At 38.0% G+C, this 24046-nt stretch overlaps 1 protein-coding gene across 5 annotated transcripts in view; it reads left to right on the top strand.

The window, feature by feature from the left end:
* Positions 1-24046, top strand: part of LOC122542742 (alpha-actinin-1-like) — a 113183-nt gene that overhangs the window by 71924 nt on the left and 17213 nt on the right. For 3 of the 5 annotated variants that reach the window (XM_043680733.1, XM_043680735.1, XM_043680730.1), the window contains exons 8-17: positions 6308-6393; positions 9847-9939; positions 11385-11615; positions 13721-13868; positions 18233-18383; positions 18658-18766; positions 20075-20215; positions 20454-20636; positions 20924-21058; positions 23790-23969. In XM_043680733.1, coding sequence (XP_043536668.1) covers positions 6308-6393; positions 9847-9939; positions 11385-11615; positions 13721-13868; positions 18233-18383; positions 18658-18766; positions 20075-20215; positions 20454-20636; positions 20924-21058; positions 23790-23969 — 1457 coding nt within the window. Of the gene's footprint in view, positions 1-6307; positions 6394-6590; positions 6677-9846; positions 9940-11384; positions 11616-13720; positions 13869-18232; positions 18384-18657; positions 18767-20074; positions 20216-20453; positions 20637-20923; positions 21059-23789; positions 23970-24046 lie in introns of all 5 variants that reach the window. The other 2 variants (XM_043680734.1, XM_043680731.1) reach the window with 1 other exon arrangement.

Here is a 24046-nt window from a genome sequence, read left to right as displayed (position 1 = left end):
GCGCTTCACAGGAGGCTTCCAAGCACTGATGATGTCACCTAGACAGGGGACGAAACGTCTGCAACACAAATTCCCAGCTCGACGAACAGAACCACAACAACAAGCACCCGAGCTACAAACCTTCTCTCAAACTTTGGTAGGTAGGTGCATATCTTTTTGATTTAGTTGGTTCAAAACTTCCTGGACACTGTCAACATCTGATTACAATTGATTAAAATTTTAAGTCATAATGTTGGCATATATAGAGTCAGATGTACAGCATGGAAACAGACCCTTCAGTCCAACCCGCCCATGCCGACAGATATCCCAAACCAATCTAGTCGCACCTGACAGCACCCAGCCCATATCTCTCCAAACCCTTCCTATTCATATACCCATCAAAATGCCTTAAATGTTGCAATTGTACTAGCCTCCATCACTTCCTCTGGCAGCTCATTCCATACATGTACCACCCTCTGCGTGAAAAAGTTGCCCCTTGGGTCTCTTTTATATCTTCCCCCTCTCACCTTTGCCCTCAAGATCTGGACTCCCCGACCACCGGGAAAAGACTTTGTTTATTTATCCTATCCATGCCCCTCATAATTTTGTAAACCTCTATAAGGTCACCCCTCAGCCTCCAATGCTCCAGGGAAAACAGCCCCAACCTGTTCAACCTCTCCCTGTAGCTCAGATCCTCCAACCCTGGCAAATCTTTTCTGAACCCTTTCAAGTTTCACAACATCTTTCTGATAGGAAGGAGACCAGAATTGCACACAATATTCCAACGGTGGCCTAACCAATGTCCTGTACAGCTGCAGCATGACCTCCCAACTCCTGTACTCAATACTCTGCCCAATAAACGAAAGCATACCAAACACCGCCTTCACTATTCTATCTACCTGTGACTCCTTTTCAAGGAGCTATGAACCTGCACTCCAAAGTCTCTTTGTTCAGCAACACTCCCTCGGACCTTACCATTAAGTGTATAAGTCCTGCTAAGATTTGCTTTCCCAAAATGCAGCACCTCACATTTATCTGAATTAAACTCCATCTGCCACTTCTCAGCCCATTGGCCCATCTTGTCCAGATCCTGTTTTAATCTGAGGTAACCCTGTTCGCTGTTCACTACACCTCCAATTTTGGTGTCATCTGCAAACTTACTAACGATATCTCTTGTGCTCGCATCTAGATCATTTATGTAAATGACAAAACGTAGAGGTCCCAGCACCGGTCCTTGGGGTGCTCCACTGGTCACAGGCCTCCAGTCTTAAAAACAAACCTCTCACCACCACCCTCTGTCTTCTACCTTTGAGCCAGTTCTGTATCCAAATAGCTAGTTCTCCCTGTATTCCATGAGATCTAACCTTGCTAATCAGTCTCCCATGGGGGACCTTGTTGAATGCCTTACTGAAGTCCATATAGATCACATCTACTGTTCTGCCCTCCTTAATCTTCTTAGTTACTTCAAAAAACTCAATCAAGTTTGTGAGACATGATTTCCCACGCACAAAGCCATGTTGACTATACCAAATCAGTCCTTGCCTTTCCAAATACATATACATCCTGTCCCTCAGGATTCCCTCCAACAACTTGCCCAAAGTTTGAAATGCCAAAAGTTTGACTAAGGGAATAAAACTGAGATCCAAGTCTTAGATGTCTGAATTGATGCTCTTTTTATTTTGATAACCTATTGTAATTTGGGCAATGCACAGTGTCCTTGCAGCTTATGTGGGGAATTGGTATTGGATAGGTCTGCAAATGCTAATTAGATAACCTGGCTAAATTTCCTCAGTTTATGAAAACATGTAACTGTACCACCTATAAATAATGTAATTTAACATAAACAGGAACAGACCACCTCACTCCTGCTTTGCTATTCAGTTCAGTCATGAATCAACATCTACCTTGACTCCCTTTTTCCCCCCGAGACCAGTAATTTCTGTCTTGTCCTTGAACTGGTGGACCATCCAAAGCCAAAGAGTTGGGGCAGTCATTTCTTAGAAATTAGTGTTTGAATTTGGACAAGTGTAGTAGCGGTTAGCTTTGTATTGCACTCCATTATGATTGTTAGGGCTGCCATGTTTTGAGAAGGTTTGTAGCTCAGGTTGAGGTTCTGAAGGTACATTTGCTTGCTGAGCTGGAAGGTTCATTTTAAGACGTTTTGTCACCATACTAGGTAACCTCTTCAGTGAACCTCTGAACGAAGCTCTGTTGGTGTTTCCTGCTTTCTATTTGTTATACTGTTAGGTGTATTTAATGTTTGTTCCCACTGATTTTAATATCCTTGTCAATTGACTAGATTAATTTTTGGCTCGATCGAGCTGCAATGTATAATTTGTTCAAATTGAGCAATGGAGCTCTTTCGGTTGTTCATGATTGCGGGCTGTAGAGCATTTAAAACTGGCAACTTGGAATGGGAGAAATGTGTGCCTCAATAACTAGCTTTGTCGCACTGAACTATCCAGAATGTGCAAAAATAAAGACATAGATGGCATTTTTTTTTTAAAATCACAAACCAAGCTTACTTCAGTTCTTTGCATTAGAAATTGGTGTTGTGCTTTGTATTGAATCAGTTTAAGTTTCAATACTAACCAAAGACCAGGTTTAAATTGCAATATTTAAAAATAAACATTCCAAAATTTCAATTGATTCTCAGCTGATATAGCTGACACACTAGTCTGAGAAACTAGTATGTAATGTTGTAATTGGTTGTGTTGCTGCACATGTTGTAAATACAGTGCATGCCAGAAGTTATCTGTGGCTCTACTTGATGAACATCTTCTCAATTAATGAAATATTGTGTATTTATAAATGCAGTTCAGTTATTTGAGAAATAAATTTTTAACTGGTTTATGTAATTGAATGAAATGCATTTAGTAAAGAGATCACAAGTATATTACATCCATATCAATGGTTTATCAGTATCAATTATGTAAATGGAGAATGTTAACCGGGGTTTCACTTGAGACAAGTACTGAAACACATTAAGTTAGGCTATGTCATTGCAATGTTTCATTTAAGTAAAATTGGCTTTGGCACTACCATTCAACTGGCTTTCTGGGGTAGGACATGATAGGGAGTGCAAGTTCAGAAATGCTTGAGACTAGTGTTCAGTTGTGCCCTGGGTGCAGACTGCATTAAGTCTACCATGCTTGTATAAGAGAACTTTCTAGCATCTAGATATTGTAGCCAGGCATCACAGGAAATGGTTCACACAAATCTAAGTTGATTGTGAAATCATTAGTGTAGAATATGGTGCCATTAGGGAATAATAGTACAGATATTTCCTTGCCAAAATCAGAGCTGATCATATGTTACACATATGCATGAAAATTGAGTGGTCTTTACTGAATTTGTTGATTTGGAGCTTATCCATTCAGTAGCTAAACTATACAGATCAGGAACAATACCAATTATTTGTATACCAAGTTAGCTGAACTTGATTGGGAAAGCAGAAAAGATAATTTAAGATCAACCAGCCCACTTTGTGAAGGGAAGACTTGATTTGAGACAGCATACAGGTAGTTCTTCTTTAACACGATAGTTGTGTTCTTAAGCCACCCTACACTCTATTTTAAAAAATGCATAATAAGAATAGCACTTAACATATCAAGGATTCCATACCCACAACAAATGCCACTGTTATGTATAAAATACCATTTAAAGACTGCCACAAACATTAAAAGGCAAACCAGGAGAAAACTAGTGATCAGGGTGCATGAACACCAACTAGCCATCAAGAAACATGATCAACTATCACTTGTGTCTGTACACACAAACCAAAAAAGAAAGACACCAATTTGACTGGGACAGTGTATCTATCCTAGGATAAGCCAAGCAAAGACATGCACAGGAATGCCTGGAGGCCTGCCACTCAATCCAGAACTGTTAACAAACATCTAGAGTTAGACCCTATACCCAGTCACTAAAACAATAAATGATACCACCCGCCTCAGCAACTGAGGCATATAAATAGTGAGCAGAACAGTACACTAACGCTTTACCAGAAACGTGCTGATGATGTAACATCTGCAAACAGACTTACCTGTTCAGTGAGCAAGGCAGCACTTAGTCTTGGTGATGCAATTGTGATATAGCCAACGTGTTTTAAAAATTTGTGCTTTAGAAACAGCATCAGTTGCGTTATAGCCAATTTGCGTTGATGAAATTTGTGTTTGCGGCCCTTTTTTTTTATTCTTAGGACCAGGCATCTTTAAACTTGGTCACATTTCATCATTTGCAATGGATGCTGCTGTAACATTAACACTTTAGCAACATAATGGACCAGAATTTTTACTTGTGTTCATGTTGTGATAGGGTCAAAGCCCTTATTTGTGGCATTAAATAAATGTGGAAGTTAAGTGCTTCCCTAGACTTGACTTCCCCATTTAACATTCTTGTTCCCCAGAACTTTGTCATTCTAAACTACAGTTTCTTAATTCTGCTTTTTAAAAAAAGCACCTCCTTTCGTGATTTGAACTGCTGAAAGTCCATTTATTTAACCATTTAATTAACCCGTAATTCCTGTTACTTAACCTGTCACAGGGCAGCATGGTGATTCAGTGGTTAGCACTGCTACCTCAGAGCCAGGGACCTGGGTTCAATTCCCACCTCTGTGCAAACTCCACACAGACAGTTGTCATTCTCCCAGTGTCTGCATGGGTTTCCTCCCACAGTCCAAAGATGTGTAGTCTAGGTGAATTGGCCATGCTAAATTGCCCGTAGTGTTAGGTGCATTAGTCAGGGGTAAATGTAGGGGAATGAGTCTGGGTGGGTTGCTCTTCAGAGGGTTGGTGTGAACTACTTGGGCCGACGGGCCTGTTTACATGCTGTAGTGAATCTAATCTAATCAGAAATATCCAACTGCATGCAGACTGCATGTGTGTACGTGCTGGAGCTCCCATTAATTTACAAATCTCTTAAATTGCTTACACTAACTGTTCTTACATTGATTTGAAGTTTGTCTACCAAATACCTGTTGCATTTCAAACCCTCAAAATTCAGGATTAATAAATATGAAGGTAGGTTGGATAATATTTGCCTTGGCTTGAAAAGCTGAATTCCTAGTGCTGGATACCACGGCTCAATGTGGTCAATTATCTGTAGGTTGAACAACCCACAGATGAGCTTGCTCATGAGACGTGTTAATCTTGAAATGTAACAAGAATATGTGCATTTGACCCACCTCTTGGTTTATGAAATTCATGCTTGTTTCACTTGCACAACATGTTTTAACCACACATGGTCATTTCCACATAACTGAATACTTCCTTTTAAACATCGCTACCTTTTTTTTTCATGTGCATGTTTTTCCTATGGAAAAAGTGCATCAATTATAGATCAGAATATGCAGAAATTTAAATACTTTTAAAGGCTGTTGAACATTGAGGACAGTATTTAAATTCTGCTTTTGAATGGTGTTTTGCCCAGCTGAAGTGTACCTTCCTAGTTAACCAGAGTAACACTTCTCAGAGAATTTTCAGGAGCAAGTACTGGTTTGTTTTTTTTTTTTTGCTCCTTCCAAAGTGAGCTTACTGAGAAACTAGTACAGTTCATATTAAATACTATGTGCATTATTAACCAATAGGGAAACTGGTCGGGCTGTGATTAATAAAAAGTGTTCATGTAGTAATACTAACTGATAACAGGCTTCCATCTTCTAGAGGTTTGACTACTGAATGTACTGGCCTTCATTCGATCAATGAGACAAGCAAGCACAACTTGAGGATGGAATAAATTTGAAGAAAAAAATTTAAATAATTAATGCAGATTGATGTTGAAATGTTAAAATGACTACAGAATATAAATTGGTGCATTTTATCATCCCATTATGATAAATCTTCATCTAGATTTCCATACCATTTTCCATGCACATTGGCATATCAAAAGTTTTTGTCTCTTCTGAATTACTTGGGTGGATGTATCTTCTGCAAAAATACTTGATTCTTTTGCACTTGTCCCTGTGACCTTTTAATGTCTGGTTACTTCCTCCTGTGGCTCAAATACAGAGGTTACATTAAAATTTAACAGCAACAATCTGCCTCAGTGTTCTGAGCTTCATTTCCTTTGGCGGTCGGAACCTAGTAAAGGCATTTTGGGTTAAGTGCCTCAAATTTCCTTTTATGAGCATCCCCATGTAAATTTTCCAGAGGAAGAGTTTTAGTACTGCATCACTTACTCCTTTGTGAATGGAAACATGGAGGGTGTAAAAATATGGGTAAAATTAGACATTTTAAGTGGTGAGAGACTAATGCATGCAGAATTGTTTGACTACAGCAGCTTAAGATGTCGACTGGAAGCTTCTCCTAATATTTTTGTTTACCCACAGACATTGTGAACACCGCCCGCCCTGATGAGAAGGCAATTATGACCTATGTCTCCTGCTTCTACCATGCCTTTTCAGGAGCTCAGAAGGTATCATAAGTCACCAAGGATCCCTCCCTTCCTGCAAAACTGATCTCGTGCTTCTCTTTCAGCTGTTCCTCAGATTTTTATATTCTTTTCATCTAGGCATGATGCTGCACCTGTTCTCTCTCATACCGTGTAATAAATCGTTTTTCTGCTTGTGGCATGATGCAACCTTACTCTGCTCTGACTTTCTCTCTGCACAGATATTGTAGGCACACTCAGGCCAGATGAAAAGGCTATTATGACTTACGTTTCATGCTACTACCATGCCTTCTCAGGTGCTCAAAAGGTGAGCTCTTTATCTCCTGTACCTTGCAAACATTCTGTCCTAAGAGCTTTTGGTCATCTGGTGTGCTGCTTATTTCTCATGATCAACAGTAGCGACTGTTAGATGTTTTCAATCTTTCTTTGTTGAGGCTATGCATCTTCTATTGGCTAAATGATACTTGTCCTTGTTCAGGATATTTTGTGATGATCTATGAGCTTTTTTTTTGTTGCAAATGAAAATAACCTGGTGGTAGTATTTTACTGTTTTGGGCTGTTGAAGCATTTACTGCAAATTTGGTTTTCTTAATATGTCATACTTTAGTTACTCTGACTCTGAAAATGCCTGATTGAAAAGTCAAAACTAGGAAGTAGAGCATCAAGGACCATTAAACACTTAACTCTGCCTTTCCTCACTTTTTTCTCTACCCTCTTGCCTCATTCTTTATCCATCTATTTAGTTGGCTGAATCAATTTGTTGACTGCTTTCCCTTCTATAGTCTGTAACTCATGTGATCTGAGTGGAAGAGTTTGTGTTTTTGCTCTTGTTTGAACGTTCAAACCTAACTAGATCGGATTATATTTGAATGTCATTGTAATGCACCATTAATATGGGGCAAATCATGTCATTCCCATCCATCTTAAAAGTTCATAGGTCGCCCTGAAGTGTTACGGTGAGAATTTTCTAAAATTCGGGCTGCTTTTGTGTAGCTGACACGTAGATGTCCATTGTACTTGGAAGAAACCTGGAAGAAAGCTACAAACAAACGTAGTCTAAGGAAGGAAGAAAAAAGTTATCCTATCTACTGTAAATGAGCAAGTAGGATATTCCAAGGATAGTTTTGATTTTTACAACTTTCAACCACCTCTTAAAAACTCTTCTGTAATAAATTAATGTGTCACAGAATAATCTTATTATCCAGTGAAGAATTAAATGTTGCCCAGGACTGTACTTTTAGATCATTGAAGTTTTTTCCAGACTTAAATTCTTTTGCAACTTTTCTTGAACATTTTTGATTGTGAAAAAGTTCTGAATGCCTGCCTGTCTACAATATGGAGTGGCCTGGCTGCACTTCACAAACACTTTTACTTCTAGTGTAAATGGAGCAGTTTTGCTAGTTTTTAAGTAGCCAATTTCTACTACGTTACAAGATGACTGAGCATTGAATTGCCCTAATTGTAAAGCAAACTTAACTTTGCATCAAATCATCATCAATAGCAAGGTAAGGTAAGATTTACTCAAAGTTAATTTTTTCCATTGTACTGGCATGTCAAAACTTGAGTGATACTGGTGCTAAAAATACTAATACAAGTATATATTTTAAAAAGTTCATTTCCATAATTTTTGAGCCTGTTCTCACCTGTCATGCAGTGCTGTCACTTTCAGTCTAGACCCCATTTCCATCTCTGGCCAGTTCTCATCTAATTTTGTTCTTCCTGTATGCTGCTTTTGGCCATCTAATGCATACGATATTTCTTCCTTTGTCCGCTCTGACTACATTTTAATGTTTTCTGGCTATGGATGTCATGCAATTAGCCTTTTTAGAGCTTGGCACTTTTTGGAGAAATATGCCCTTTCCTCATTTTCAGTTTCTGCTGTCCTTAATCACTGTCATTGAGGGTCTTCATAGCTACCAATGTCATTGACTGACTGATCTGAACCATGATCGCATGGTAAAATACCCCATTAGTTTATACACCTTTTTGTAGAGGTAGAATTCTGCATCCAGTCATTATGTTCTGTTGCATTAAATATGTAATTCTTCAAATCTGTTTGAACGATTTCCTAGCACCCTCGGATGAAGAATGTTTAATGCAAAAGTCCTAGTTAGTTTCCATTTTAAACAAATCTTTGTCGTTTTATACCATTCAAACATATTGTACAAAGCTGGTTGCACAGAAGTTCTGCCCAGCATTAACCATAGAATTAACAATAGAAATTGGCATTTTGACATTAATTTCTTGGCATTTATTACGGTGTTCTGCATTAATTTGGATCACCACATGGAGGTAATTCACAATGGTTGGACTACTTGTTTTCCAAGATATTGACTTGAGAGTCTAGGACTAGGGTCATAATATAAACCCTTATATTTTTTTTGGAATTTAGATTAAGAAGTACTCTCTGCAAAGTTTATAGAAAATTGTTTCTGCAAATGGCAATTGTTGCTATATAAATTATTAATTTTAAATATATCTTCAATGTAAAAATCAGGTACAAAGGATGTGGTGCAAAGGAGCATGTATGGGTTTAGGTTCCAGACCAGCTGTGATCTCTTCTGTAACAGCACAGACCTGAGGAGCTCAATAGCCTACTTTTTCTCCTTTTACTGTTGACAAGTTTTGTAGTCAGAATTTCAGACGGTCTTTCTTTGTGTGCCCCCATCTTTAAACATGGAGAGAAGTTACTGGAAACGGATTGCTGTACCTTTCGTTGAAATTAAACGGTATTTGCCACTACTGTTAATGTAGCCTATAAAATGAGACCAAGTGGGCTATCAGCCCTTTGATCCTGCTCCACAATTCAGCATAATCGTGACTGATCATCCAATTGTTCCCTCTCTTTTCCCTTACCCTTTACTCCCTAAGCAGTATATCAAACTTCTTGAATACATAAAATATTTTAACCTCAGTCACTTTTTGGCAGAGCATCTTACAGGCATGCCACACACTGTGAAGTAATCTCTTTTCATCCCAGTCCTAAATGGTTGACTCATTTCCTTAGGATGTGTCCCATGACACACGTTTTCTGCATTTACTGTCTAGTCCCGTTAGAATTTTATAGGTGTCTCCGATCTCTTATTGGCCTGTTGTTTTTGTTTCCCCATAATAACCTCCCTGTTTCTGACTGTAACGGACCTCCATTTTGTCTTATCTAATCTTTTTCTCTTGTACCAATCTTTCAACAGTTTTCCACCTGAATCCATTCATACTGTCTACTTCACTGGGAAGTGAGACTCCGTTGCAGACAATGATCTGTTGTTTGATTCATTTTGAGTTTATTCTTGCAGCCATGTTTTTAAAAGCTGCAAAATCTGTCATTTTGACTTTGGACTTGAGCAATGATTTTTGCAATAACTGGAGGCAATTTTTCTCCAACATTTCTCCATTGCCACTTTACTTCCCCAAATTTTAACTTATGGTAATTTCACACATGTACTGAAGTTGCTGTAACTATCCATCTATTTCTGACAGGCTGAGACTGCAGCCAATAGGATTTGCAAAGTCCTGGCAGTAAACCAAGAAAATGAACATCTGATGGAGGATTATGAAAAACTGGCCAGTGATGTATGTATTCTGAATTTGTATTCTGACTTGTGCAAATCAATCTATTTTCTAAAAGGCATTTTGGAATGCAGTCATAGATTTTGACATTAAGCCAAAAAGTAACCAAAAGTTACTAGCAAACTCTTCAGTTGTTTAACTCTACTTTGATTCCTGTTGTTATTTTTTTCGTCATTCTTCTAAAACAAATGGAATGGCTCTAAAGATTCAGTTTTGGAAGGAGTCTTGTATAGTGCATAGACCAAAAGGGCCAAATGGTTGGCTTCTGTCCTATGTGCCTAAATTCAGTTTGTGTTCCATTTTATTTTCTGCTTATTGTTCAGAATTGGTGAATCCAAAATCTGGTTGTATAAGATGAATTTAACAAACTCTGTTTGAGTTTGATTTTGTACAATGTTGTCTAATGTTTATCCTCTTAGCCATTCTGGAGGAGCTGTGACTTTGTTGGTAGCATCCTCTGTCACAGTTGTGATATTAAGTCTCACTTCACGATTTGAGCACTCATTTACTGACATTGCACTGCAGTACTGAAGGAGTGTTGTATTGTTGGAGCTACCCTATTTTAGGTGAGACATTAACTTAAAGGCCCACCTATTTTCAGATCCTGTGGCAGCACTTCAACTAGTTCTGTTCTAAATTCACATTGAGATGTCCAAGGATTTCTATGTAATTGAGTGCTGTGACAGAACATATATGCTGTTCCTTTTCGCAAATGTAAATATAACTTGAATTCATGAAATTACATATGAAATGCCAACAAAATTTGAAATCCTAGTCATTAGTCTCTATACAAAAGTTTATTTTTGTAAATTAGGCACTCCACAGCATTGTAGCTGCTATTGAGTGTCAAATCTACTTGTGCATGCTTGGTTAATTGAGTGAAAATTAGAACATACATAATCACTTTTTTGAATAAATTTGGGTTTTATTCACTAGTAGTATATTTAAACGTCTTGTGGCCTTGAGGGTTATTTGCAGGAAATGGCCTAGGTTTTCAATTCATTAAATCTGTCATCCAATAAATTGAGGGTACTATTGGTAGTGCTATTAGATTTTATTAGATTCCCAACAGCATGGAAACAGGCCCTTCTGCCCAACAAGTCCACACCGACCCTCTGAAGAGTAACCCACCCAGACCCATTTATCTCTGACAAATGCACCTGACACTATGGGCAACTTAGCATGGCCAATGTGTTTCCTTTTGTAAGTGGGACTGATTAATGGATTTGAACATGGGAGTGCTCCTTACAACTGGGATCAAAATAACTGAATAGCAGACATTGTGTTAAAGTGGATAGAAGTGGTGTTAACATTGTCAAGTGCAGCAATTCCAAATAAATGCACAGTTTTTTTAAAATAAAAAAGTAATTGACTTTAAAGCTGTCCTTTGAATTCTTAAGTTTTCAGTTGCACAGCCTCCATTTTTTTACTCATGATTTTGTTTCCAGTTGCTGGAGTGGATTCGTCAAACCAAACCCTGGCTAGAGAACAGAGAGCCTGAGAAAACAATGCAAGCTATGCAGCAAAAACTAGAAGACTTTCGTGATTATCGCCGTGTCCATAAACCACCTAAAGTGCAGGAGAAGTGCCAGCTTGAGATCAACTTCAACACCTTACAGACTAAACTCCGACTCAGTAATCGACCAGCCTTCATGCCATCTGAAGGGAAAATGGTCTCGGTAAGAAGAATTTTCACCCTATTGTTTTATTACGAAGTAGTAATTCAAACTTTGAAGTGAAAATTGCTGTTTTGTCTTGAAGTCATCCCCTACTTGAGGGGCAGCTGATGATCATTGAGGTTATAGATCCACATGTTTAGCCACTGTTAAAGCCAGGTTGTTCATGGGTTATGAGCTATAATATATTTTGAAGATATATAAACTCTTCTCGTTTCATTATCCTCCTTACCTTTATCTCTTATGGCTCGAAGGGCCAAATGGCCTATTCCTGCTCGTAGTTCTTATGTTCCACCTGCAAAGGCATCTTATGTGAGATTTTGCAGGTTCCACTTGTGTGCTGATGTACTGAAATGGCTGTTGGGTCCTTCTTATGAAGTAAGCTTTTAAGTTAGTTGAAGCACGTTTCACCACCTTGAGTTTGGATAACTTGCCACGGTGCAGGGTTTGAATCTGGAAACTACTTGGTTGGCATGGGCCTTTTTTTTTTTACTAGACCATGCATTTTGGCAAGTGAGCTATCTTGTGCTCCAGGTAGGAGCTTTCATACTGTACTTCAGTAATAACCAAATAGTTGTCTTAATTTGCACTACACTGTTTAGAATGCCAAAAAGTCATAACATTTTGTTCATTGGCTTTTAAGCCAGTAATATTTATGTTTAAGTTGATTGTAATAGCTGATGCAATTTCTGTTCTTGCTTGACATCACTGTGGTGTATTCTTGGAGCTTGTTGTTTGTGTTCATTGGAAACTATCCATCAATACTGCTTTTATTTTGCTATAAATAGAATTTATATATTTTGGGAGAAAACATCTAAACTCTGATTTTCTTAGAGGTTTAGGTAGTCAAAACAACCTGACCGCGTACCTTTTGTTTTTGAATTGACTGGTTGACAAAGCAGAAGTTTTTTGAATGAGATCAGTGGTCAATGTTCATGTAAAATGGTTCCACAAATAAATACAAGTAGTGTAACATATACTAGTTGGGTAGGATTTGCCTTTGACATGGAGCTAAATTAAAATATTTAAAATTAAAATATTCCAAATTGCTCACTAGCCTAGGGCTTGAAATTATATTTTCCATTTCCATTTTTTCTTTATTCTATTACAGGGTGTAAGCACTGCCAAGCAAAATCAGCATTTGTTGCCCATCTACAATTGTCCTTAATTAAAAGCAACTAAAAGGCAACCACATTGCATTTGGAGTCGCAAGATGGCCAGATCAGGCAATCATGGCAGGTTTCCTTTCTAAAAAAGTTGGTCCTGATCTGAATCAGATGGGATTTTATAATTGATGCAAGTTTCATGGCCACAATTGCAGTTCTAACCCACATTTATTAACCAAGTTTGAATTTTACTAGCCATCATTGTGGGATTTGAACTCTTGTCTCCAGCACATTAGCCTGATCATTTGGTTTACTTGTCTAGTAACATTATCATTGTGCCGCCATCTGCCTGCGTTTTTACCTCCACCTCAAATCGATTGCAAATTTGCTGTTTGCAGTTTTGGCCTAAGATTTAATAATCCATCCAAAGCATTAAATAGTGTCCCCTGCCCTCATGTCTCAGTGGAAATTTATAAGATATTGCACTAGAGAAAAACATTTCTACAGGTGTCAGAGCTGCAACATTTCCTCCTTTTTTTTTTAAAGCACCACCGACAAATAAATAGACTAGTTGCTTATCTCCTTTTGTGATATCTTTAATGCGTGGTATATTACGCACAAGTATCAATTGCATAAGGCAGTTAATTGAAATACTTTAGAACCAGAAGTATGCAAAACATTTCATGGATGCTATTATGCAATATTTCACTCGACAGACCAATCATCTTGCTCATTTTTTAAAAACTAGTAGTTAATGTGATGCAATATTGGCATCATTATCTAACCTAACAATTAGTTTCTGCAGTTTACAACAAACTCTAACATGAAGCAAGGAGAAGTCCAATAGTGGAACCTGAACTGGTGGGTCCATGGTCACATGTTCCTTTGTGTATGGGACACTTAATTGCAATGTAGCTTTTGAGGTCAAACCTAGCTTTAAGTCGTTCTTGTCACTGATTTTTAGTTGGTTTCTATAGAGTAATGTAGTCTCTTGTGTTGTAGGATATTAATAATGCATGGCAAGGTCTGGAGCAGGCGGAGAAGGGTTATGAGGAATGGCTGCTGAATGAGATAAGGAGGCTGGAAAGACTTGATCATTTGGCTGAAAAGTTCAGGCAGAAAGCCACCATTCATGAAGATTGGACCAAAGGTAATAATGGTTTACTATTTGTACCAACATAATATATGGGAATAGAATTAATGTAGAACTGTTAAATGTAGTGGGTGTGTTATAAATGGGATCCAAATCAATGTGTTTGTTGATAGAGTTCTGGTTGTAATGCCGTGCTTCTAGGAATCCTCGTATGTATCTTGTGGCTACACCGCCAGTGCTTCATCCAATGACGAAACATCTGAAAACGAACCTCCTAGCTCAATGAGCAAGCCTACATCCATAACCTCAACCTGAGCAAAACATCTTAAAACCTGCTAACTTTTGGAATATTTCCTGCATGTCTAAGCATTGTGGAGAAAGTGAGGACTGCAGATGTTGGCGATCAGAGTCGAGAGTGTGGTGCTAGAAAAGCACAGCAGTTTAGGCAGCATCCGAGGAGCAGGAGAGTCGACGTTTCGGGCAAGAGCTCTTCATCAGGAATATCTAAGCATTGTGCTGTGTGAATGCATCAATAAAGCTACTTGGCTATAATCTGCAAAACAAAAAAATTGGCAGTCCAACTTGTGAATTTCATGATTGCTCAGCAGTATAGTAATGTACACTTCGTACAGAGAGGCTAAGCTTTTCAGGCATCCTCAAGTAAACTTATTTCTTGCTTCCTGTTGGTAGTATTTAATACAAGGCCCCATAATCAAACTGTCCTTTGTTCAGCATCAGAAAAATAATTACTTGGAGAATCTTAACTGATCTGACATAATAAATATATTCTCATGATAAATAGGTGAACAGATGTAAAGGAGTAAAGACTTTAGTGCTCTAGTTCTGCTTTGGAAAAGAAAACCATTAAAATGCTAATGGTGTCCAATTTTTAACTTGAAAATTGCACCTGTGAATTATAGTTGCTTTCATGCTCAAGCTTTCAGTAACAAGTTCTTGCACGACACGAGGCATGAAACAGAGACATGCACGAGAATTCCTAGAAGCATGGTATTCCCACCAGACTGACTTGGATCCCATCTACCCCACACACCCACCCTGTTGAACATTGCCTCTTACTGGGTTCCTCTGCAAACGAAGCCCCTTACTAGCCATTGGCCTCTTACTTGCACTCCTTCAGTACTAACTAGTTGAAATCATTGTAGCACTTGCCTCATCTACAGCTTGCTTGCTTCTCTCCCAGTGAAAAGCCCTGATACTCATGAAGTCATCTTACTTCTGCCTTAACCAACTTCTGTAATCTCGTCAAGCCACATGTTGAACACTAATTTTCTCTCTCTCCAGCTTCTATGTCACTGGGTGTCAGATTTTCAGTCTCTCAATCCTGCACTAAGGAAATTGCTGCTAAATATTTCAGCTTTTCTGTCCTCCTTTTTAAAATCCTCTTAAAACAAATCTGTTCAACCAGGCTTTTGGACATCACTCTTATTTTTATCTTTCCAGGCCTACCATTTGGTTTTCTGATGGATATCTGAAATGTGTGGAATGCCTCTCTGCATTCAATGCACAGCGTTAATGCAAGTTTAACTAAGTGAATTGCATTGCCCATTACAGTACCTGAAGCACATGTTAGTGGGATCCATGAACAGAGCACCTTCATTACTTTCTGAAAACCAGTTAATTTATTCTGTTGAAAGTGCATCATGTTGATGCTAGTTGACAAATTTGGTAAAGCTTATTGCCAGGTGATGTCAGGAACTGATTTAACAGATGTCATTAAAGACTTCGAGGTCTTTTTGATTGTCGCTTTTAACAGTTGGCGCAAATTCCAGTTTGTGTCCCCTTAATGCCACCTTTCCCAAACTTTAAAATTCAGCGCACTATTTAAGTTTTGGTTCGGTCACAGATGGAACACTGCAGTTGTGGTACCACGCAATCCTAAAGATGTGATTTCATTGGAGAGGATGCAGTGGAGATTCACATGATTTCTGGAATGAAAAATCTGTTGTGAAAAGAGATTGAATTTGTTTTCCTTGGATCAGTGCTGTCTGAGGTATATAAAATTTTGAGGTAGAGTAGATCTTGAGAACCTTTTTCCCCTGGCAAATATGTCTAAAACCAGAGGGCACAAACTTAGTGATTCAGAGGAGAGAAAATTCACTGAGGATGGTAAAAATATCGGATGTGCCATCTGAGGGAGTGGTGGAGGCAGGTATTCGTGCAGCATTTAATTGTCTGGATGAGCACTTGAAATGCCACAGTGTAGGGTGTGGACGTGATTCTCTGGTCTCTGTTTGTAAATCCTTCAGCCTTTTTTTGCAAAATTAGTAAGATTAGAGTTGTTTAATGAATGGATTCATTTTGTTTAAAAATACATTTTAATAGATTGCATGCTGGAAATAAAATTTCAAAACTTTGCCAATAACACAGCAGCCTGTTGGTATTTCTACCAATTTATCCTTTTTACCTAAAGATCCCCATTTGTCAGAACCATCCTTGTAAATTTTTCTGCACCCCCTCCTGTGCATTTACAAAGTGTGGTGCTTAGAGGTAAACACGTGACTCCAGCTGAATTGTTGTTTTACAGTTCACAATGACCTTCTTGCTTTTGTATTCCTCTCCCTATTCAAATAGGGATCCTGTTTACCTTGAGCCTCTCCTGTAACCTTAAATGATCTTAGGATGATGCAGGAAAAGTATGTGGTACTGAATGATTAGCTCTGATCTGTAAGTGGTGGATCAAGTTTGCTCCTGTGCTTTTTGGTCATGGATACCCCAAGATACCACTGCATTCTTTCAGAATTGTGTCCTTTAATTTTGCATTCCTCTTATCAAACCTTGACATGACTGCGTTATGTTAAAACTGCAGTGTGTACTTGTTCCACTGCCTGTTTGTCTCTTGATCTATTAATATCCCTGTAGTTAAGATCCTTTCTCATTTCGTCACTTACAAATTTGACTGTCAAATCAAGAAAGAGGTCCTAATGACCTCCAAACTAAAAGGCATCTGTTCACTACTCTAGATTTACCTGCCACTTGACTAATTTTTATTTTGCTTTTCAGTTGCCACTTTGTGGGTTTTAATTTTGCTCACAAGCTTTGTTCTGTTTATTTTCCAATCAACCTGTTCAGAGATTATTATACATCTCTGGAGCAGGTGGGACTGGAACCCAGGCCTTCTGGCCCAGAGGTAGGGAACCAACCACAAGTGCCTGCTAATAAACCTGTTATGTGGTACTTAATCAAATGTCTTTTGGAAGTTTGTGTACATACTGGAATAGACTTCCCAGCTTTGAGGTAACAAACCAGTTTCTGAAACAGGATTTGTTCTTAACAAATTCAGGCAGGCTTTCTTCAGTGCACGTTTGTCCAAGTAGCTATTAGTCATGTGTGGCTATTGTTTGTAGGAACTCTTCCACCACCAAGATTAAACTGTCTGACCTGGTAGTAGCTGAGCTTAATTGAAACTTTTTTTTTCTGAACAGAGATGGAATGCTTGCAGTTTTCCAGTCTTCCACCTTCATTCCTGTAACTGTCACTGTATTTTTAATGCTACTGACTATTGGTAGTTTCACAATTCTAATGCAGAAACCTATAATATTTATTCCCCGACACAAGTCCCTACATTTTGATCCCATGTGATTATATCTGTACAGCTGGTCCAGGTGTCCGAACTTTTTGACTTTGTAGGTTATATTAAGTGCCATAGGTCCTTGGGGGGATACTTAATTTAAGTCTGTTTTCATTATCTGAAATTACTCTAACAAGAAATTAGTTTAATTTTCAGCACTTTCTTTACAATTTTCCTTTGCTAGTCTAGACTTGCAAAAATTCAAATAGGAGTATTAATATGAAAATAAATGCAGGATTGAATGCCTGGATTTCAAAGGCAGTATACTCTTAAGCCCTGTTTGTGGCCATTGAGGCTACAAGTTTGACCTTCCTTACCAGACGAGGTTAATGTTAGGGCTATGGAATCAGTAAAGCTTCTGGCCAGTTGCAAAGAAGGTAACAGATTCCACTGGAATAGAAAAGCCTTCACAGGCCAACCATTAAACTTTAGCGAAATCAGTGTAACATATATATAGGTCGTTCTGCTATAAGACGTTCTATCAGAGCGAATTGGCTATAAGGCAGTTGACTAATTGTGGGTGTTGTTTGGATAACAGAAATGTGCTACTAAATGGGTATAGTGATTATTCTATTGGCAGTCATCTACAGTGCCATTTTCTATAGTGATTTTATACAGCACGAGGTTACAGAGGAACATTACTGTTGCATTATATCAGAATGACCTGTATGAACCTGTTGATGTTTTGGCATTGTTTCTAACAATACATATTTGGAAATGCTTGTCTCGAGTAGGTTTTTAAACCTGCTCTTAAGTATGCATAAGCATTTTTAAGAGTAACATCCCTCCTTGGATAAAACTCAGGTTAACCTCTTGCTTTATCATCTTTCAGATAAAGAAGCAATGTTGACACAGAAAGACTATGAAACAGCTACTCTGGCTGACATTAAAGCCTTGCTGAAGAAACATGAGGCATTTGAGAGTGATCTGGCAGCTCACCAAGATAGAGTGGAGCAGATCGCTGCCATCGCGCAAGAGCTCAAGTATGCACAATAATATGATTGTTTGCACCAACCATGTAGCCATTCAATGTTAAAGAGCTGTTTTTGCAACTGATGCCATTGAGTTTGGATCATTCAACACTCTGAAATTCAAAAACAATTAGTATGTGATATTGAGAAGGAAACAATATGGCGGTTGCCTCCCTGTTGCTCACATGTTATCATCAATTCAAATTATCTATACTTGTCAAGAGAAGTGGCTGTGGTCTCAAGCTGTTACCAGAGCTAACTAATGTTTAAATCCTTCCTTCTGTAGTGATCTGGATTATTATGACTCTCCCAATGTAAATGCACGCTGCCAGACTATCTGTGACCACTGGGATACTTTGGGCTCGTTGACACAGAGCAGGAGGGATGCCCTGGAGGTGAGAGCCGAGCATTGGATTTCATGTGAATGTGATATAATAAATATATTACAACCAAATTTTAGTGCCAGCTAACTCATTTGATGGTAGCTTCAGGTTGATCAGAAAACATTTTGCTTAGCAACCAATTCACCAAGTCTGCAATATTCAGCCTTTTTGAGTTGGATGTTGAAAAATGTTCCTATTCTTTTCGCTATTTTATTAGTCAAACATGAGATATTTCACGTTATTTAAACAGCGACGCTATCTTCCTGCCTGGATAAATATAAAAGATCTACAATCACACTTTGAAGAGCAAGTGAGTGTTTAGGCCAATATTTATTCCTCCATCAGCATCACAAACAGGTCATTTGGTCATTTAGTGTTTGTGGTTTGTTGGAGTTTGCTGTCTACAAATTGGCTACTGTTTCTTACCTTTGCCATGACTAAACCTCAGAAGTACTTCATTGGAAACCTGAGTTCTATGCATGTAGGATGGTAAAAGTTTGGAAATGTCTAAACTACAAATGGATCAGTTAATTATGAATCTGATTTTTGTTAATCAAAGGTATTGAGGGATATGGGCTAAAGTATATGCAGTTAGGCCACAGATTAACCATGATCTTGTTGAATAGCGGAATAAAGTCAGTGGGGCTGAATGGCCTACCTCCTGTTCCTAATGAGATGCAGTGTTTGTAAGAAATATTGTTTAAATGCAAGTAGATATTTTTATTGCAAAACACTAATCTCCTTCATATTTGACTTTGTTCCCAGGAATGGCCAGGTATTTCTTAATCAAGAGAAGTCTATTTGTTCGTTCTTCTATGCTTATAGATACAGAATTTTTTTTTTTTAAAATTCATTCATGAGCTGAGGGCATGGCTGGTTCGGTCAGCATTCATTGCCCAATGCTAATTACTCAGCAGTTAAGAGTCAAACAAGTTAGTGGGTCTAGAGTCGCATGTAGGCCAGACAGGTAAGGATGGCAGTTTCCTTGCCTAAAAGAAATTAGTGAACCAGATGGGTTTTTCCAACAATTGACAATCGATTCATGGTTGTCATTAGACTCTTAATTCTAGATTCTTATTGAACTCAAATTCTGCCTCATGTTGCGGTGGGATTCGAACCCAGTTCCCCAGAATATACTAGTCTCTGATTAACAGTCCAGACACACAACGGCATCCCCATGCCATATGCCTACTCATCACTGGTATTATGTTTGTTTTTTAAACGCTTCCATTGCTTTAATTTACTAAGTAATTGGCTGCTTTCCGAACACTTTAACAAATATAAAGCAGTGTTTTTTATAAATAATTGTTATTTCAATAGAGGACTGAAAAGCTTCAGGAAACAATTGACCAGTTATACCTGGAATATGCCAAAAGAGCTGCACCTTTCAATAACTGGATGGAGGGAGCAATGGAAGACTTGCAAGACATGTTTATTGTCCATACCACTGAGGAGATTCAGGTACAATTATATATCAAACATATTGCATTCCTTTTCGGGTATGTATATGCAAAATGATAAAGTAGGGTAACTGAATAAAAGATGAACTTTTTCTCAATTGTTAAGTTTTATAATTGATGCTGAATTATGGCAACTTGTACACATCTTACTATATTTTCATAAATAAAAGTAACAATAAATTGCTATTCTATTCTAATACTACATTATGTCCCGGTTAATTTGTCTTTTTTCCCTGTAGGGTCTTATTGCAGCACATGAACAATTCAAAGCAACATTGCCAGATGCTGACAAAGAGAGGGAGGCCATCCTGGGTATTCACAATGAAATGATGAAGATTGCCCAGTCCTATAATATCAAATTATCTGGTGTAAATCCATACACATCCATCACTTCGCAGAGTATTAATGATAAATGGGATAAGGTAAGAATCTGCTAAAGGCTATCAGTATCCATAGTAGCTTGTACAAAGTTAAGAGTTTTGTTGATTTGATCATTGATTTTTCTGTCTTGAATTCTGAGAACATGCCATTTATTGCACATGGAGTTGTAGCAGTGTGGGGACAAGTCTCAGCCTGACATGAATTGATGCAACGGCCTAAAGAGTGATGGGATGGGTGGAATGTAGATGGGTGAGGGGTGAATAAAAGAATTTGTGCATGTTGCACCAGAACAAAAATTGGTATTATCAACTTGTTCACTGACTTATAGGTTCAACAGTTTGTGCCAGCGAGGGACCAAGCCTTGCAAGCAGAATTTAACAAGCAACAGTCCAATGAACATCTGCGTGAGCAGTTTGCAAATAAGGCTAATGTTGTTGGACCCTGGATTCAGACAAAGATGCAGGTTGGTAATTTGTTTTGGATACACAATTGACGGTATATTGTAGTAAAGGTTCTTATCAGTTGAAAACTTCGATTTGAAAGTGGAGGAAAATATTTGTTTTCAGTTCTGTCAATGTGACTTGTTCCTTTTGATTAGTTGTTTTGAACGATTCAAACATTTTCAAGAAAACATGACTTGAGCTAAGTGACTAGACCAACTACCTTGAACTGATTGAACAGTTTGCACAGTCAGACTTTCCTAACATACAGAAAGGTGGACTGGGGCAACCATCTGGTTTCGGTTGAGAAGAACCATTTCATACCAGCAGAAGAGCAGTTTAATTTTGGCAAACCAGGCTTTCGATGCTTGGAAGGAGTCTTAAACTTTGTGGTTTAAGTAGATAGGGCTTTTCTTAAAACTCAAAGGCGCCAATTACTTCAATGACCTTTCCAATGTATCTGAGAAAAAATTACTTCTAGTTTGAAAAACAAAAGACATCAAGGGTTGAAACGTGCCTTTTGCTATTCAAGATTTTTCTTGATTGTCTTTTATTGTTCTTCATGTACTAAACTTGTTTTGTTAAGAGAACTTTTTAACATATTCACTTGGCTGCCAATGACAGTCACAGTAACCAAACTGCAAAAATAAAACTTAGCTATCAGGGTTTCAGTCTGAGATTTGACTTGTCCAGTATGACCCCTCATTAGGTCTTAACATGTTTCTTTTGTCATTACTTACCTGCAGTCTAAAATTAGTGGCTCTTTGTACAACTGTTACAATTATGCTTCCTGCTGAATTTTGTAAAGTTCTAGTGATAATTCTACAAACCAATGATTAGACTTATTGCTTCTAAAATTCCAGCTGATAAATTGACTGTTGATATGTTTAGATATGGGTGGCATATTGATAATGGGGATGGAACCAAAAAATAAGGTTGAGTTCAATCCCACTTATCGTTTTATGATAGTTCATTTTTCTTGCCAAAGTGCATGACCTCATCTCCTCCTCCATTAAACTCCATGTTTTTGCGCACTTGACTCATCTATAAACCCCATTGTAAATTCCTGGTGTCGTCTTCACCAGCGTGCCTTCCCACTTTATTTGGTATTGTCAGCAAATTTAGATCATTACTTTTCTGTCTCTTTTCCAAGTCATTAATATTAATAGTCAATATTAATGAGACTCTAGGACTGATCCTTATGGTACTCCAAGTTACATTTTCCAACCTGAAGCATCCATCAATCCTAACTCTCTTCTATATTTGTACTATTTGTAGCTCAGAGCATAACTGATTTATTTAGTGAGTCTACAAAATTTTGAACATGAATTACAATGTTGGGAAAGTATTAAAGTTTGAAAAAGCTACACTCCGATATCTTTTGGATTGGACTGAATGCCAAAATTTCAGGCGATAGTCTGAAAATGTAAGATTTCATGAAGTTGATGAAATGAATGGTTAAATGACATTGTAATGTGATTTGTGACTTCCACCTGAGGAAAGAAGTGTATAAGTGAAGCTTTGAGGAAGCATGGAAGGAACATTAGTAGAAAATGACCCCTTTAAGTTACCCTATTTGTTCTAGACACTGTTTTCCACATAGTCCTACAAAGATCGAGCAATGCCTATAATGCAAATTCAGTTAGAACAGAGACTGTATTACGATCTTTAAGCAAGATCCCTGAATGAAACCTGGCTTTTTTTTCTTAATCAGTTAATGTAGTCATTAGTCAGACCTCTATTCAGACAAGGGTGCAGATATTGTTTAACAACTTTTTACGCAAAAGAAACTACATTGAAAAAAACTCTCCTTGCAAGAATGATCTTAAAACACAGCAAAAACAAAAGTTTAAACTTGTTTACTGAGATTATTTGTTAGAGACCCTAGTTCAGAGAAATGGCACCCTGTAATTTGGTACTTAAAGGGTTTACTTGACTCTTCCAGGTTCTTCCCTGTTGACTGTGGGGACAGTTCATTAATCCTTTCTAAATTTGCTGACGTGACCTTTTCACAAATCTGAGCTTTCTACATTCTCAGATTTTCAACCAAGCTCTTTGGATTTGAAAGCTTTACAAATTGAACTCTGCTGAGGTGACTTGTTTCTGGAATCACCATTTTGGTAAAGAAACTAAATTGACATCTAAACTCAACATTTATTATATTTTTTGAACTTGGGGGGGGGGGGGGGGAGACTTTATGCTTTAATCTTCCAAACTGAAGACCAATCTAATACCTTGTGTTTACCTGTCATAGACAACTGTATAAATATCTTTTTCTGATACTCCAAGGGTCTGCCATCACTTTTCTGGCTCAATGTTATGTTTAGTTATTGTTCCACAAAGACTGGCCTCTGTTTTGCCAACATTCATTTAAAAATTCAAATTCCAAAATAGTGTAAATGATGCATCTTTTGTCACATGTAAGAAATAAATTAATCTATTGCATGAGAGCAAGTTGATTGGCAAGATCATAAATTGAACATTTGCTGATGCTTTTGGTCTTTATAACAAGTATCCGAACTTATTATATAATGGTCAATATAAAAGTAACCAACTTGTTACCTAAATAAAAGTTCAATTTTAAATTATCCATCGCATTTGCAAAGCAACTGTCCAATTCTCTTCAGTTGAAAGCACCTGTATGCAAGCTAACATCACCTTGGGGGTGGGGAAAGGGGTAGGAGGGTCAAACTGGACACTAAGTTGGCACAACAGTTGTATCAAGCACTCAATTTTTTTAAATGTTGTACTTAGGAAATCGGACGGATTTCAATTGAAATGCATGGCACGTTGGAAGACCAACTAAATCAACTGAAGCAGTATGAGAGCAGTATCATCAATTACAAACCCAACATCGAGAAATTAGAGCAGGATCATCAGCTCATTCAGGAGGCACTCATCTTTGATAACAAACACACCAACTACACCATGGAGGTACTGATTTAAAGCTTTTGGAATTTCAGTAGGGGCTATCATTTAAGATCAGCAACATGCTGATTGCAGTAGAGCTC

Source organism: Chiloscyllium plagiosum, chromosome 41 (assembly GCF_004010195.1).
Source record: "Chiloscyllium plagiosum isolate BGI_BamShark_2017 chromosome 41, ASM401019v2, whole genome shotgun sequence".
Lineage (NCBI taxonomy): Eukaryota > Metazoa > Chordata > Chondrichthyes > Orectolobiformes > Hemiscylliidae > Chiloscyllium > Chiloscyllium plagiosum.
The sequence above is the reverse complement of the archived record's forward strand: the minus strand, read 5'-3'. Positions and strand labels throughout refer to the sequence as shown.